This window comes from Musca autumnalis, unplaced genomic scaffold (genome assembly GCF_047663935.1).
Source record: "Musca autumnalis isolate F117 unplaced genomic scaffold, ASM4766393v1 scaffold_2, whole genome shotgun sequence".
Lineage (NCBI taxonomy): Eukaryota > Metazoa > Arthropoda > Insecta > Diptera > Muscidae > Musca > Musca autumnalis.
Window position 1 is genome coordinate 13,279,313 of NW_027411755.1, and position 16,588 is coordinate 13,295,900.

General features: G+C 32.6%; 1 protein-coding gene across 1 annotated transcript; it reads left to right on the plus strand.

Moving 5' to 3' along the window:
* The first annotated feature begins 2,374 nt into the window (after nucleotides 1–2,374).
* On the plus strand, nucleotides 2,375–4,301 carry GNBP3 (Gram-negative bacteria binding protein 3). The gene has a single exon (XM_073967027.1). The coding sequence runs from the start codon at nucleotides 2,734–2,736 to the stop codon at nucleotides 4,234–4,236; it is 1,503 nt and encodes a 500-aa protein (XP_073823128.1). The 5' UTR covers nucleotides 2,375–2,733; the 3' UTR covers nucleotides 4,237–4,301.
* Nucleotides 4,302–16,588: the final 12,287 nt, after the last annotated feature.

The following is a 16,588-nucleotide window of genomic DNA, read 5'->3' on the forward strand; positions in this document are numbered from 1 at the left end:
AAGATCTTCAGTTAAAATAGGAAAGAACCTCCCCGAAGAGTTTTGTACCAAAAGAGGTTTTAGGCAAGGAGACAGCCAGCCGTTCGTGTGATCTCTTCAACATCCTGCTAGAAAAGGTTATACGAGAGGCAAACGTCAAAAGAAGTGGCTCAATCTACACCAATAGCCACATGTTACTTGCTAATGCTGATGATATAGACATCATGGAACGATCAGTAAAAGTAGTAACCGATACCTTTATGAAGGTCAAAGGAGAATCTGCTAAAGTGGGTCTGGCGGTAAACGGCGAGAAGACCAAGCATAAACTTGGACACCATAAAGTGTCGACGCGCAATGCGTCCTTTGATATCGGACCAACTATTGAAGTTGTTTCCTATAATTTTGAGGTAGTAAAAGACTTCGTCTACCTCGGCACCATCGTAAACACAACAAACGACATCAGTTGTGAAATAAAAAGAAGAATTGTCTTGGACAACAGATGCTACTTTGGCTTAAGTAAGCACTTCCAAAACAAAGCCACAACTCGTCAAACAAAAAAAAACGCTTTACAAAACACTGATGCTACCCGTGCTGATGTATGGTTCCGAAGCCTGGGTACTTGCGCAAGCAGATAAGGCAGTGCTTGGCGTGTTTAAGAGAAAAAATCTTCGAAAGATCTACGGACAGATTTGCGTTGATGGTGAATATCGACGTCGCATGAACCACGAGCTGTATCTGCTACACCACGACGTATCGAGATGCAGCGATTGCATTGGCTAGGCCATATCATAAGAATGAGCGATGATGAACCCGCTAAAAAGGCGTATAAATTCGAGCCACATGGCGGTGCACGCAGAATTGCAGGCCACAGAATAGATGGCGCAAACAAGTGGATGAAGAGATGACAAGGCGCGGTATTCCAAAAAGCGAAGCACTAAACAGAGATAATTGGAGATCTTTTCTTAGTTCGGTCTATGGAACAAATGTTCTGTAATGGGCCAGCTAAGTAAGTAAGTAAGTAATGTTTTTTTAAGCCACAATTTTAATGAAAAATCCACGATTTTAAATATTTTAATAAAAAACCACGTTTCGAAAACATATTCTTTAAAAATCCACGTTTAATAAAAAATATTCTTTAAAAAATCCATGTTGAGAATATTTCGTTTTGTTTTATTCCTAATAGGGATGGCGATCCCGAAATCCCGAATCTCGAAAACCCGGGATTTTTGGTCATATCTCAAATCCCGAATCCCGGAATTGAATTCTTTGGAGTCCCGGGATATTTTTTCAAGTTATTTTAAATGGGTTTTCATTCACATATGGAACAATAAACCTCAAGAAAATGGATTAGAAGAAACATAATATATCAATTCCGCCATAAAGAGTTTCATTTTAAATAAATTTTAATGAACAAATTCTAAGAATTCGTAACTTTTTCTACAAAGATATGTGTTCCAAAGAATATTCCTTAAAGGAGGCTTATGAAGAGTTTTAAGAAATATTGTTTTCCAGAATAAATTTTAAAATCAATTAAAGAGAACACAACTGTGATATACCCTCTAAGCGTTAAGTAAAAGTGATCCGGTGCATCAACCAATTCTGGGCATTGAAAATAACACTCCGAAGCGGTGGCTTTGCTAAATTTTAATTTTCTACGCTATTATTTTAAGTAACTTGTTTTAATTATGTAGATTTTCTACCAAAACTTCCGCAGTCCGGAAATTGCACCGAAAAATCCCGAAAACCCGGTCTTAGGAATTTGGAAATCCCGAATCCCGGGATTTTTGAAAACCTGTCCCTATCGACATCCCTAATTCCTATGGCAAATACAAAAGAAAACGATTGCAAAGTTTTATAAAGTCTGCCATATATATGTTGTCCATTAATCTCTCTAAGAGGATCTTTGCTTTGCTAAACAACGCCAGATGAGAATAAAGAGAACGTATGTTGTTATTGTAGATCCGAAACTTTTAATGACAAGCGTCAGTGCCATGGATACAACTTGAGTTAATAACACAGTTTTTTTATTGTTTCAGGGTAGGGTCAGTGTCACGTAGTACAGTGGAACTGCTTTGTCACAATCTCCAGGGAGTAAACTCTTGAGGAACGTTAGAACGTATTCACATATGGAAGATTAATATTGAAAAAAGAAATTGAAGATTAATATTGAAAATAAAGTTAGTATCTACTAAGGCTATACTTTACTGTATTTATAATTGTTTGTTTATTTAAATATGAGCATTATTTAAGTTGTTAAGTGAGTTCCAAGCAACGCAGATGAGTGTTCGTTATGCACACATAAATAATTCCACAGGGATGGATGGAGAGCAGCACACAATATTTACGGAAGGAATATTGAAGCTGATGATTGACAATGTCGTAGGCAAATCAGTTGACAAAGGGGAGTCAACATTTCAACTGGCAAACTTTTAGAAGCCTTGCAAGCCTTTAAAAAATCGGATCAATAGCTGGAAAAAATTTAAATGAGTCTAAGAAACAGTTAGTCTGTTTAATACTGCAGTTCCCCCAAACCACGCTCTTGATATTCATCACTTGATTTTTTTTTTGTTGTTCTCTTTACAACCAAATCACAAAGCAAAGAATTTATCACCTCCTAAACAATGAATGAATGAACGGATGGCAAGCTGATGGAAGCCAGGCAGGCCGTTCTGATAAAACCGGATTTCTTTTTATATATAAACGCGCATTTCCAATCAGTTTTAGCCTTACAACGGAAACATCAACACCAAACGTATGCCTCTCAGCGGCACAATGACCAACAGCAAAATGCATTTTGCATTAGTCATCCTGTCCAGCTTTAGCTTTATTGCAACAGCATTGGCCCAGCAGGGCTATGAAGTACCCACAGCAACCATAGAAGTCTTCTATCCCAAGGGATTTCAAGTCTCCATACCGCATGAAGAGGGCATCACCCTATTTGCATTCCATGGTAAGCTAAATGAAGAGATGGATGGCTTGGAGGCCGGCACCTGGGCAAGAGACATTGTCAAACCCAAAAATGGTAGATGGATTTTTCGGGATCGCATAACACAACTGCAATTGGGCGATACCCTTTACTACTGGACCTATGTGATCTATAAGGGTTTGGGTTATCGTGAGGATGATGGTGTCTATGTGGTCAAGGAATATGTTAATACGACCCGGACTAGTGCTGGCACCACAGAATCACCACAATCACCCACCCATACCACGGATGAAAACAACAAAGCGGGTGGTAGTTGTAGCCCATCCGCAACCACTGTAAATGGAGCACCAATACGTTGTGCCGGCCAATTGGTGTTCAAGGAAGAATTTGAAGGTAACTCTTTGGATAACAACTATTGGACGGTGGAAAGGCGTATACCTCGTGCTCCGAACCATGAATTCTGTCTTTATCTCAATGATGCCGAAGATGTCCTAAAGCTAAGCAATGGCATTGTCCACATTAAACCAAAATCAAGTGAACAACATTATGGCCATGCAATCTACCAAAGTAATCCACTAATTTTAGGAACATCTTGCACCGGTCAGCTGGATTCGGATGAGTGCAGTCTCACACCAAGCAGTTACAAAATAATACCACCTTATGTATCGGCCCAATTTTCGTCAAAGAAGAAATTCTCCTTTAAGTACGGCATGGTGGAGGTGAAAGCCAAAATGCCCCACGCCATGTGGGTATTTCCTCAGCTTTGGTTGGAACCCAATGATCCCAAATACGGCGAAAACAACTATTATTCCGGTCAAATGCGCATAGCCCAACTACGGCTTGATGGTGATAAAGAAGATCTCATTGCCGGTTTGGTTTTCGACACTGATCCTGCATGGTATTCACTCAAACTGTGCCTCAACCAAATGCATCAATTGAAATTATCTGAAAACTTTAACATCTATCAAATGCTCTGGACCTCAGATTTGATAACTTTTTCACTCAACAACAAAGAATATTGTCGCCATGAAATTAAAGACACTGCAGAAAGTTTTCAAAATCTTCAAGTCAACGGTAAATACCTGCCTCAGTGTAATCTTTTGAAATCTGGTTCCAAATGGGCGCCATTTGATGAGGAATTTTATTTGCGTATTGGTGAGGGAATTGGCGGTTTTAATGATTTCCCCAAAGACAAAATTTCGGCAGAGAAACCATGGATTGATACAGATCCATGGGCTATGAAGAAATTCCGTCATGCCTATCGTTCGAATAATACCTGGTTGAATCATGCAGATTTTCAAATTGATTATATAAAAGTATTTTCAGTGTAAAAACAACTTCAACATAACCTAATAAAGTGTAACCATTACTTAATAAAGAGTAACATAACCTAAAAGCTAGGTAGATATTTTTTAAGAATGGTGTTTTGGGATTTGTGGATTTTTTAGAGAATACTTTTTCAACATTTTAAACGTAAATATTTTAAAGATTAAATATTTACATTTTTTTCAATATTTGCAGTGTAGATTTTTTAAAGAATATTTTTCTATGAAACGTGGATTTTTTAAAGAATATTTTTCTATGAAACGTGGATTTTTTAAAGAATATTTTTCTATGAAACGTGGATTTTTTAAAGAATATTTTTCTATGAAACGTGGATTTTTTAAAGAATATTTTTCTATGAAACGTGGATTTTTTAAAGAATATTTTTCTATGAAACGTGGATTTTTTAAAGAATATTTTTCTATGAAACGTGGATTTTTTAAAGAATATTTTTCTATGAAACGTGGATTTTTTAAAGAATATTTTTCTATGAAACGTGGATTTTTTAAAGAATATTTTTCTATGAAACGTGGATTTTTTAAAGAATATTTTTCTATGAAACGTGGATTTTTTAAAGAATATTTTTCTATGAAACGTGGATTTTTTAAAGAATATTTTTCTATGAAACGTGGATTTTTTAAAGAATATTTTTCTATGAAACGTAGATTTTTTAAAGAATATTTTTCTATGAAACGTGGATTTTTTAAAGAATATTTTTCTATGAAACGTGGATTTTTTAAAGAATATTTTTCTATGAAACGTGGATTTTTTAAAGAATATTTTTCTATGAAACGTGGATTTTTTAAAGAATATTTTTCTATGAAACGTGGATTTTTTAAAGAATATTTTTCTATGAAACGTGGATTTTTTAAAGAATATTTTTCTATGAAACGTGGATTTTTTAAAGAATATTTTTCTATGAAACGTGGATTTTTTAAAGAATATTTTTCTATGAAACGTGGATTTTTTAAAGAATATTTTTCTATGAAACGTGGATTTTTTAAAGAATATTTTTCTATGAAACGTGGATTTTTTAAAGAATATTTTTCTATGAAACGTAGATTTTTTAAAGAATATTTTTCTATGAAACGTGGATTTTTTAAAGAATATTTTTCTATGAAACGTGGATTTTTTAAAGAATATTTTTCTATGAAACGTGGATTTTTTAAAGAATATTTTTCTATGAAACGTGGATTTTTTAAAGAATATTTTTCTATGAAACGTGGATTTTTTAAAGAATATTTTTCTATGAAACGTGGATTTTTTAAAGAATATTTTTCTATGAAACGTGGATTTTTTAAAGAATATTTTTCTATGAAACGTGGATTTTTTAAAGAATATTTTTCTATGAAACCTGGATTTTTTAAAGAATATTTTTCTATGAAACGTGGATTTTTTAAACAATATTTTTCTATGAAACGTGGATTTTTTAAACAATATTTTTCTATGAAACGTGGATTTTTTAAACAATATTTTTCTATGAAACGTGGATTTTTTAAAGAATATTTTTCTATGAAACGTGGATTTTTTAAAGAATATTTTTCTATGAAACGTGGATTTTTTAAAGAATATTTTTCTATGAAACGTGGATTTTTTAAAGAATATTTTTCTATGAAACGTGGATTTTTTAAAGAATATTTTTCTATGAAACGTGGATTTTTTAAAGAATATTTTTCTATGAAACGTGGATTTTTTAAAGAATATTTTTCTATGAAACCTGGATTTTTTAAAGAATATTTTTCTATGAAACGTGGATTTTTTAAACAATATTTTTCTATGAAACGTGGATTTTTTAAACAATATTTTTCTATGAAACGTGGATTTTTTAAACAATATTTTTCTATGAAACGTGGATTTTTTAAAGAATATTTTTCTATGAAACGTGGATTTTTTAAACAATATTTTTCTATGAAACGTGGATTTTTTAAACAATATTTTTCTATGAAACGTGGATTTTTTAAACAATATTTTTCTATGAAACGTGGATTTTTTAAAGAATATTTTTCTATGAAACGTGGATTTTTTAAAGAATATTTTTCTATGAAACGTGGATTTTTTAAAGAATATTTTTCTATGAAACGTGGATTTTTTAAAGAATATTTTTCTATGAAACCTGGATTTTTTAAAGAATATTTTTCTATGAAACGTGGATTTTTTAAACAATATTTTTCTATGAAACGTGGATTTTTTAAACAATATTTTTCTATGAAACGTGGATTTTTTAAAGAATATTTTTCTATGAAACGTGGATTTTTTAAAGAATATTTTTCTATGAAACGTGGATTTTTTAAAGAATATTTTTCTATGAAACGTGGATTTTTTAAAGAATATTTTTCTATGAAACGTGGATTTTTTAAAGAATATTTTTCTATGAAACGTGGATTTTTTAAAGAATATTTTTCTATGAAACGTGGATTTTTTAAAGAATATTTTTCTATGAAACGTGGATTTTTTAAAGAATATTTTTCTATGAAACGTGGATTTTTTAAAGAATATTTTTCTATGAAACCTGGATTTTTTAAAGAATATTTTTCTATGAAACGTGGATTTTTTAAACAATATTTTTCTATGAAACGTGGATTTTTTAAACAATATTTTTCTATGAAACGTGGATTTTTTAAACAATATTTTTCTATGAAACGTGGATTTTTTAAAGAATATTTTTCTATGAAACGTGGATTTTTTAAAGAATATTTTTCTATGAAACGTGGATTTTTTAAACAATATTTTTCTATGAAACGTGGATTTTTTAAAGAATATTTTTCTATGAAACGTGGATTTTTTAAAGAATATTTTTCTATGAAACGTGGATTTTTTAAAGAATATTTTTCTATGAAACGTGGATTTTTTAAAGAATATTTTTCTATGAAACGTGGATTTTTTAAAGAATATTTTTCTATGAAACGTGGATTTTTTAAAGAATATTTTTCTATGAAACGTGGATTTTTTAAAGAATATTTTTCTATGAAACGTGGATTTTTTAAAGAATATTTTTCTATGAAACGTGGATTTTTTAAAGAATATTTTTCTATGAAACGTGGATTTTTTAAAGAATATTTTTCTATGAAACGTGGATTTTTTAAAGAATATTTTTCTATGAAACGTGGATTTTTTAAAGAATATTTTTCTATGAAACGTGGATTTTTTAAAGAATATTTTTCTATGAAACGTTTCATAAAAAATATTTTTTAAAAAATCCACGTTTCATAAAAAATATTTTTTAAAAAATCCAGGTTTCATAAAAAATATTTTTTAAAAAATCCACGTTTCATAAAAAATATTTTTTAAAAAATCCACGTTTCATAAAAAATATTTTTTAAAAAATCCACGTTTCATAAAAAATATTTTTTAAAAAATCCACGTTTCATAAAAAATATTTTTTAAAAAATCCACGTTTCATAAAAAATATTTTTTAAAAAATCCACGTTTCATAAAAAATATTTTTTAAAAAATCCACGTTTCATAAAAAATATTTTTTAAAAAATCCACGTTTCATAAAAAATATTTTTTAAAAAATCCACGTTTCATAAAAAATATTTTTTAAAAAATCCACGTTTCATAAAAAATATTTTTTAAAAAATCCACGTTTCATAAAAAATATTTTTTAAAAAATCCACGTTTCATAAAAAATATTTTTTAAAAAATATTTTTTAAAAAATCCACGTTTCATAAAAAATATTTTTTAAAAAATCCACGTTTCATAAAAAATATTTTTTAAAAAATCCACGTTTCATAAAAAAAATTTTTTTAAAAAATCCACGTTTCATAAAAAATATATATATTTTCTTATGTAAAAAAAAAAATCGGGTTTTTAAAGAATATTTTTTTACGAAACGTGGGTTTTTAAAAAATATTTTTTTATGAAACGTGGATTTTTAAAAAAATATTTTTTTATGGGACGTGGATTTTTAAAAAAATATTTTTTTATGAAGCGTGGATTTTTAAAAATATTTTTTTATGAAACGTGGATTTTTTAAAGAATATTTTTTTATGAAACGTGGATTGTTTAAGAAATATTTTTTTATGAAAGTGTTTTTTTAATATTTTTTATGAAATGTTTAAACCAAATTTTTTATGAAACGTGAATGTTTCAAAGAATATTTTTACAAATAGTACTTATAGTATTCGATGTGATTACCCAAAGGCTTTCTATGAGAAGATATTGGTTTACTATAAGAAGACCTATTGGTCTTAATGAGAGGCCTTTTGGTTTTCTATGTGAAAACCTATTTGCCTTCTATCAGAACAGTTTCTTCTCTGTGCACGCTAAACCTATTGAAAGTGAATTTGATAAACTTCCTTCCGAGAATTGTACAACAGATTAAACAACTTCCGTGTCACCACAATGAATAATTAAAAAGTCGACAGGACTGGGAATGAGAGATAGACCGCAAATAACATAAAGGAGGGGTATTGCAGCCAACATGTTTAAGTACCAATGTTCAAAACTCACCACATTTGCTGTTCATACTGCAGGGGCCCAAACCTTTTCATTGTTTTTTGTTAAAAAAATCCAAAACCACAAAGCACAGACACTGATTTTTATCCCATTAAGGACGCATTAGAATCACTTTTTGTGTGCCAGTTTGCCATGGCCATGCTACGGCATGACTTTAACTTGATTATTGAAAACTGCAAGGAGCCTGAGTTTCCAGCCCGCCTGCCGCTGTGAGGCTTTTTAAATTGAATAACAAAAGAACTGAAAACAGAATTGATATCACACCACCTGATTTGTTCGAATTTTTTGTTGTTTTTGGTTTTTGGTATTTTCACTGGTATTCAGATGATGGCGCTGGCTGGCTGGGTGAGACATTAAACGCTTAACATCATTCAAGGGTACTTTGTGGTCTTTCCATTTTTAAACTGTGACTTGTGGTAGCAGTCTATTAAAGTCACCCCTTGGTATTTTGTCTAAGGAAAGTGATTGAGGGTGGAGTGGCGAGAAGTTTACAAATCTGAGAACAAAGTAACGATTTGTTTAACGTGTTTTTATTACAAAAGGACCTCATAAATTTCCAAATGAAGTTATGGTTTAGAATGAGGGGGAAGAAGACAATTGCCTCTTTTTCCCTCAACCCTGAAAATGTTGAAACAATAAAATATAATTTAAAATAATAATGAAAATAGTTCAGAGACCTTGCCTGGTAACTTTGGCAATTTGTTTTGATTACCCTTTTGTTTATAATGGGAAATATGGTGTGGTCTCCTTCAAATGTCCTTCAATGGCATCTTCTTCTTTTGGTTGGTAGTAAATTGTGGCCAATTATTTTGGGATTAATTTTTTTTACTGGGGATTCAGTTAATTGGAGCGGATTTATTAAACACATTTTAGATTCAGTTGTTGCTTTTTTCTTTGGTAAATGGAATTTCTTATCACAACAGGACACAAGTTGACCGCCAAAATTGTGGCGGTTATAAAAATTATTTATATAATGGACCAATGTTTAGAAATGGTTCATTAGGATTAGAGGTTATGTTAGAGAGATATTAAACAGCAACTCTGCTCAATTAGATAAGTTATAACGGAATGAGTCTGCAGGTTGCGGATAGTGGAATGGACGGTGGATAAATTGGCGAATTGACTGCATTAATTTAATAAATTACCGTGGAGGGAAAGGTCTATAGAAGCACCCTTTCTTTCAGAAAAGGTCTATAGAAGCACCCTTTCTTTCAGAAAAGGTCTATAGAAGCACCCTTTCTTTCAGAAAAGGTCTATAGAAGCACCCTTTCTTTCAGAAAAGGTCTATAGAAGCACCCTTTCTTTCAGAAAAGGTCTATAGAAGCACCCTTTCTTTCAGAAAAGGTCTATAGAAGCACCCTTTCTTTCAGAAAAGGTCTATAGAAGCACCTCTTCTTTCAGAAAAGGTCTATAGAAGCACCCTTTCTTTCAGAAAAGGTCTATAGAAGCACCCTTTCTTTCAGAGAAGGTCTATAGAAGCACCCTTTCTTTCAGAAAAGGTCTATAGGAGCACCCTTTCTTTCAGAAAAGGTCTATAGAAGCACCCTTTCTTTCAGAAAAGGTCTATAGAAGCACCCTTTCTTTCAGAAAATGTCTATAGAAGCACCCTTTCTTTCAGAAAAGGTCTATAGAAGCACCATTTCTTTCAGAAAAGGTCTAAAGAAGCACCCTTTCTTTCAGAAAATGTCTATAGAAGCACCCTTTCTTTCAGAAAAGGTCTATAGAAGCACCCTTTCTTTCAGAAAAGGTCTATAGAAGCACCCTTTCTTTCAGAAAAGGTCTATAGAAGCACCCTTTCTTTGAGGAAAGGTCTATAGAAGCACCCTTTCTTTGAGGAAAGGTCTATAGAAGCACCCTTTCTTTGAGGAAAGGTCTATAGAAGCACCCTTTCTTTGAGGAAAGGTCTATAGAAGCACCCTTTCTTTGAGGAAAGGTCTATAGAAGCACCCTTTCTTTGAGGAAAGGTCTATAGAAGCACCCTTTCTTTGAGGAAAGGTCTATAGAAGCACCCTTTCTTTGAGGAAAGGTCTATAGAAGCACCCTTTCTTTGAGGAAAGGTCTATAGAAGCACCCTTTCTTTGAGGAAAGGTCTATAGAAGCACCCTTTCTTTGAGGAAAGGTCTATAGAAGCACCCTTTCTTTGAGGAAAGGTCTATAGAAGCACCCTTTCTTTGAGGAAAGGTCTATAGAAGCACCCTTTCTTTGAGGAAAGGTCTATAGAAGCACCCTTTCTTTGAGGAAAGGTCTATAGAAGCACCCTTTCTTTGAGGAAAGGTCTATAGAAGCACCCTTTCTTTGAGGAAAGGTCTATAGAAGCACCCTTTCTTTGAGGAAAGGTCTATAGAAGCACCCTTTCTTTGAGGAAAGGTCTATAGAAGCACCCTTTCTTTGAGGAAAGGTCTATAGAAGCACCCTTTCTTTGAGGAAAGGTCTATAGAAGCACCCTTTCTTTGAGGAAAGGTCTATAGAAGCACCCTTTCTTTGAGGAAAGGTCTATAGAAGCACCCTTTCTTTGAGGAAAGGTCTATAGAAGCACCCTTTCTTTGAGGAAAGGTCTATAGAAGCACCCTTTCTTTGAGGAAAGGTCTATAGAAGCACCCTTTCTTTGAGGAAAGGTCTATAGAAGCACCCTTTCTTTGAGGAAAGGTCTATAGAAGCACCCTTTCTTTGAGGAAAGGTCTATAGAAGCACCCTTTCTTTGAGGAAAGGTCTATAGAAGCACCCTTTCTTTGAGGAAAGGTCTATAGAAGCACCCTTTCTTTGAGGAAAGGTCTATAGAAGCACCCTTTCTTTGAGGAAAGGTCTATAGAAGCACCCTTTCTTTGAGGAAAGGTCTATAGAAGCACCCTTTCTTTGAGGAAAGGTCTATAGAAGCACCCTTTCTTTGAGGAAAGGTCTATAGAAGCACCCTTTCTTTGAGGAAAGGTCTATAGAAGCACCCTTTCTTTGAGGAAAGGTCTATAGAAGCACCCTTTCTTTGAGGAAAGGTCTATAGAAGCACCCTTTCTTTGAGGAAAGGTCTATAGAAGCACCCTTTCTTTGAGGAAAGGTCTATAGAAGCACCCTTTCTTTGAGGAAAGGTCTATAGAAGCACCCTTTCTTTGAGGAAAGGTCTATAGAAGCACCCTTTCTTTGAGGAAAGGTCTATAGAAGCACCCTTTCTTTGAGGAAAGGTCAATAGAAGCACCCTTTCTTTGAGAAAAGGTCTATAGAAGCACCCTTTCTTTCAGGAAAGGTCTATAGAAGCACCCTTTCTTTCAGAAAAGGTCTATAGAAGCACCCTTTCTTTCAGGAAAGGTCTATAGAAGCACCCTTTCTTTCAGGAAAGGTCTATAGAAGTACCCTTTCTTTCAGGAAAGGTCTATAAAAGCACCCTTTCTTTGAGGAAAGGTCAATAGAAGCACCCTTTCTTTGAGGAAAGGTCAATAGAAGCACCCTTTCTTTGAGAAAAGGTCTATAGAAGCACCCTTTCTTTCAGAAAAGGTCTATAGAAGCACCCTTTCTTTCAGAAAAGATTTATAGAAGCACCCTTTCTTTCAGAAAAGATCTATAGAAGCACCCTTTTTTTCAGAAAAGGTCTATAGAAGCACCCTATCTTTCAGTAAAGTCTATAGAAGCACCCTTTCTTTCAGAAAAGTTCTATAGAAGCACCCTTTCTTTCAGAAAAGGTCTATAGAAGCACCCCATCTTTCAGAAAAGGTCTATAGAAGCACCCTTTCTTTCAGAAAAGGTCTATAGAAGCACCCTTTATTTGAGAAAAGGTCTATAGAAGCACCATTTCTTTCAGAAAAGGTCTATAGAAGCACCATTTCTTTCAGAAAAGGTCTATAGACGCATCCTTTCTTTCAGAAAAGGTCTATAGAAGCACCCTTTCTTTCAGAAAAGGTCTATAGAAGCACCCTTTCTTTCAGAAAAGGTCTATAGATGCACCCTTTCTTTTAGAAAAGGTCTTGAGAAGCACCCTTTCTTTCAGAAAAGGTCTTGAGAAGCACCCTTTCATTCAGAAAAGGTCTATAGAAGCACCCTTTCTTTCAGAAAAGGTCTATAGAAGCACCCTTTCTTTCAGAAAAGGTCTTGAGAAGCACCCTTTCTTTCAGAAAAGGTCTTGAGAAGCACCCTTTCTTTCAGAAAAGGTCTTGAGAAGCACCCTTTCTTTCAAAAAAGGTCTTGAGAAGCACCCTTTCTTTCGGAAAAGGGTTTGAGAAGCACCCTTTCTTTCAGAAAAGGTCTTGAGAAGCACCCTTTCTTTCAGAAAAGGTCTTGAGAAGCACCCTTTCTTTCAGAAAAGGTCTTGAGAAGCACCCTTTATTTCAGAAAAGGTCTTGAGAAGCACCCTTTCTTTCAGAAAAGGTCTATAGAAGCACCCTTTCTTTAAGAAAAGGTCTATAGAAGCACCCTTTCTTTCAGAAAAGGTCTATAGAAGCACCCTTTCTTTCAGAAAAGGTTTATAGGGATACTCTTTCTTTCAGAAAAGGTCTATAGAAGCACCCTTTCTTTCAGAAAAGGTCTATAGAAGCACCCTTTCTTTCAGAAAAGGTCTATAGAAGCACCCTTTCTTTCAGAAAAGGTCTATAGAAGCACCTTCTTTTGGAAAAAGCACCCTTGATACAGAAAAGGTCTAGAGCACCTCTTTGACCTCTTTGACTGCAAATTAATAAACAGCCGCAGGCAATTCAGCGGGTCTGGGGAAAAATCCCAAAAAATTCACGAAAGTAAAAAGAATTTTTTGTTAATTTAACATTAGCAACAATGCAAATGATATGTTGAGGGGGATATGTTCTCAACAATTGGCCTTTAATACTCCTACCATATACTCGTGGCAGTCACACGTCAACCTCGTTCCTAAATTATACCCAAGGGATGATGTTTTACTATAAAACGAATCAAGTCCTCCCTTGGGCGTTTATGATACTCACTCAGCCTATTGTGATGAAAGGATAGTTCATTGGTTTTATTGACAGACCTGTTTGTTTCTTTTTTATCCTGGCCTTTATTAACAGCTACTGACTGACAATGGCATAACTTCACAATTGACAATATTATTCTGAAAGGAGCGAAGTGTGGATGGACTTCAATAATAAATTGCAGGTTTACTTTATTTTATTTGTTATTTTATTATTGCATCGAACATGTCAAGAGAGCTCATTGTCAAAAGGATATTTTCTCGAGTTTTTTTTTATCCAAAAATTGTTTGTTTGGGTTTTTTATTATGCATGTCAACCAACCAACCAATTTATTGAATGTCCTGCTGTTACACTTAACCCAATGTCCAGATACATAACTCTGGACAGGTTCATTCAAACAAGACACCTTATTAAATCAACCACCCACTCTTCTTAAGGCTTTCCCGTTTCCTCGCTTCGTAAACATTCTGTCTGTGACAATAATCACTATAATTGGTTGTCATCGTCTTTATTTCTTTTGTCTCATCTTCTGGTCGTATTTTTCTCCGTGGTACTATTGAAAATACGTGACTAGAATTCAGTGTCGATGGCGAAGACATGAGAGGTGAGTGAGTATGAGTGGTTCTTCTAGGAAAAGAAATATTTATTGCATGCTTCCTCGCTACCTCCAGTAATGTATGGGAATGGGGTGTTGTTGAATATCTTTATTTGTTATATTGTATTGGTAATCAGACACGAACACTTTTACATGAACATTATTATTATCGGAATTAATATTCTTTGCAATTTATTGCCAGTGACAGTGAATATCGTGGCATGACATGTCATGCAGAAGGATGTAAACGTTTTATGGAACTTCCTTTTTGAATTTTGGCAATTAATTCTAAAGATTGAAAATATATCTTGGCAATAATTCTTATTCAAATCTCCATGTCCTTCTGAAATTATTTTTTAAAAAAATCTAAGTTTCGTAAAAAGGATCCTCGAACAGACCCTTAACTACTGTTGAACATTTGTATGGTACCCCAAAGATTGGAACGATAGGGCCTAAATTTGAACATAAACTAAGATTGGACAAAATATTTCGAGATGGAAAATTTGGACCAAATCGTGAATATTTTTGAACTTTTGTGGGAGAGGTAACAGAATCTATAAGCACTACCTTCGAATTTCATATAATATTCGAAGATATATTACGATATTCAAAGTGTTTACCAACGCAGTATTCGGTTCAAGCTCTACAGCCACTACATATGGTGCCATAGGGTTTTTTACTCCTTTCGGGCTGTTTTCTCAAAAAGTATGGACTTGCCCCCGAAAAAACTTTTACTGTCGTAATTGAGGCAGTGAATGCAAGTTGCTTCAACAAAAACCAACGTGATTCGAGAGCAGGTTTTAAAGTGAATTTATCCAAAATTTTGTGTGGGAGTACCTCCCAGTGAACAAAACAAATTTAGTCCATATTCGAACCTGATCTATATCTGGTAGATATATTAGGATGTCGGTCACTCCCATCAAGAGTTATCGTGCGCACAATTTTTCCGTACATTTTTGAACTTTTGTGGGAGAGGTACCTGAAGGAGTGGACCGATATCTCCAAACTTAAACTAAGTTTGCACAAAATATTACGAAGGCCACATTTTGAACCGAATGGGCACATCCGTTCGAGTGTTATCTTGCGCTCACGGTGTCATAAGGTCTTTTTGTACCTTTCAGGCCATTTTCTCAGGAAGTATGGACTTACCCCTGATGAAACTTATACCGTCGTATGGGGGACAGTGAATACAATACAATAAAGCGATTCGAGAGGAGGCCCTAAACTGAACTTTTCCGAAGTTTTGTGTGGGAGCTACCCGAAGGAATGGACCGATTAAGTCCATATTAGAACCTTATCTATGTCTGGTAAACATTTCACGATGTGCAAAGTATGGACCAAATCGGTTAATTCTCTCATAAATGCTGAGGGTATTATAATCCTCGTTTCATAAAAAATATTCTTAAAAAATCCACGTTTCATAAAATATATTCTTAAAAAATCCACGTTTCATAAAATATATTCTTAAAAAATCCACGTTTCATAAAAAATATTTTTTAAAAAATCCACGTTTCATAAAAAATATTTTTTAAAAAATCCACGTTTCATAAAATATATTCTTAAAAAATCCAAGTTTCATAAAAAATATTTTTTAAAAAATCCACGTTTCATAAAAAAATATTTTTTAAAAAATCCACGTTTCATAAAAAATATTTTTTAAAAAATCCACGTTTCATAAAAAATATTTTTTAAAAAATCCACGTTTCAAAGAAAAATATTCTTTAAAAAATCCACGTTTCATAAAAAATATTCTTTAAAAAATCCACGTTTCATAAAATATATTCTTAAAAAATCCACGTTTCATAAAAAATATTTTTTAAAAAATCCACGTTTCATAAAAAAATATTTTTTAAAAAATCCACGTTTCATAAAAAATATTTTTTAAAAAATCCACGTTTCATAAAAAAATATTTTTTAAAAAATCCACGTTTCATAAAAAATATTTTTTAAAAAATCCACGTTTCATAAAATATATTCTTAAAAAATCCAAGTTTCATAAAAAATATTTTTTAAAAAATCCACGTTTCATAAAAAAATATTTTTTAAAAAATCCACGTTTCATAAAAAATATTTTTTAAAAAATCCACGTTTCATAAAATATATTCTTAAAAAATCCAAGTTTCATAAAAAATATTTTTTAAAAAATCCACGTTTCATAAAAAAATATTTTTTAAAAAATCCACGTTTCATAAAAAATATTTTTTAAAAAATCCACGTTTCATAAAAAATATTTTTTAAAAAATCCACGTTTCATAAAAAATATTCTTTAAAAAATCCACGTTTCATAAAAAATATTCTTTAAAAAATCCACGTTTCATAAAATATATTCTTAAAAAATCCACGTTTCATAAAAAATATTTTTTAAAAAATCCACGTTTCATAAAAAAATATTTTTTAAAAAA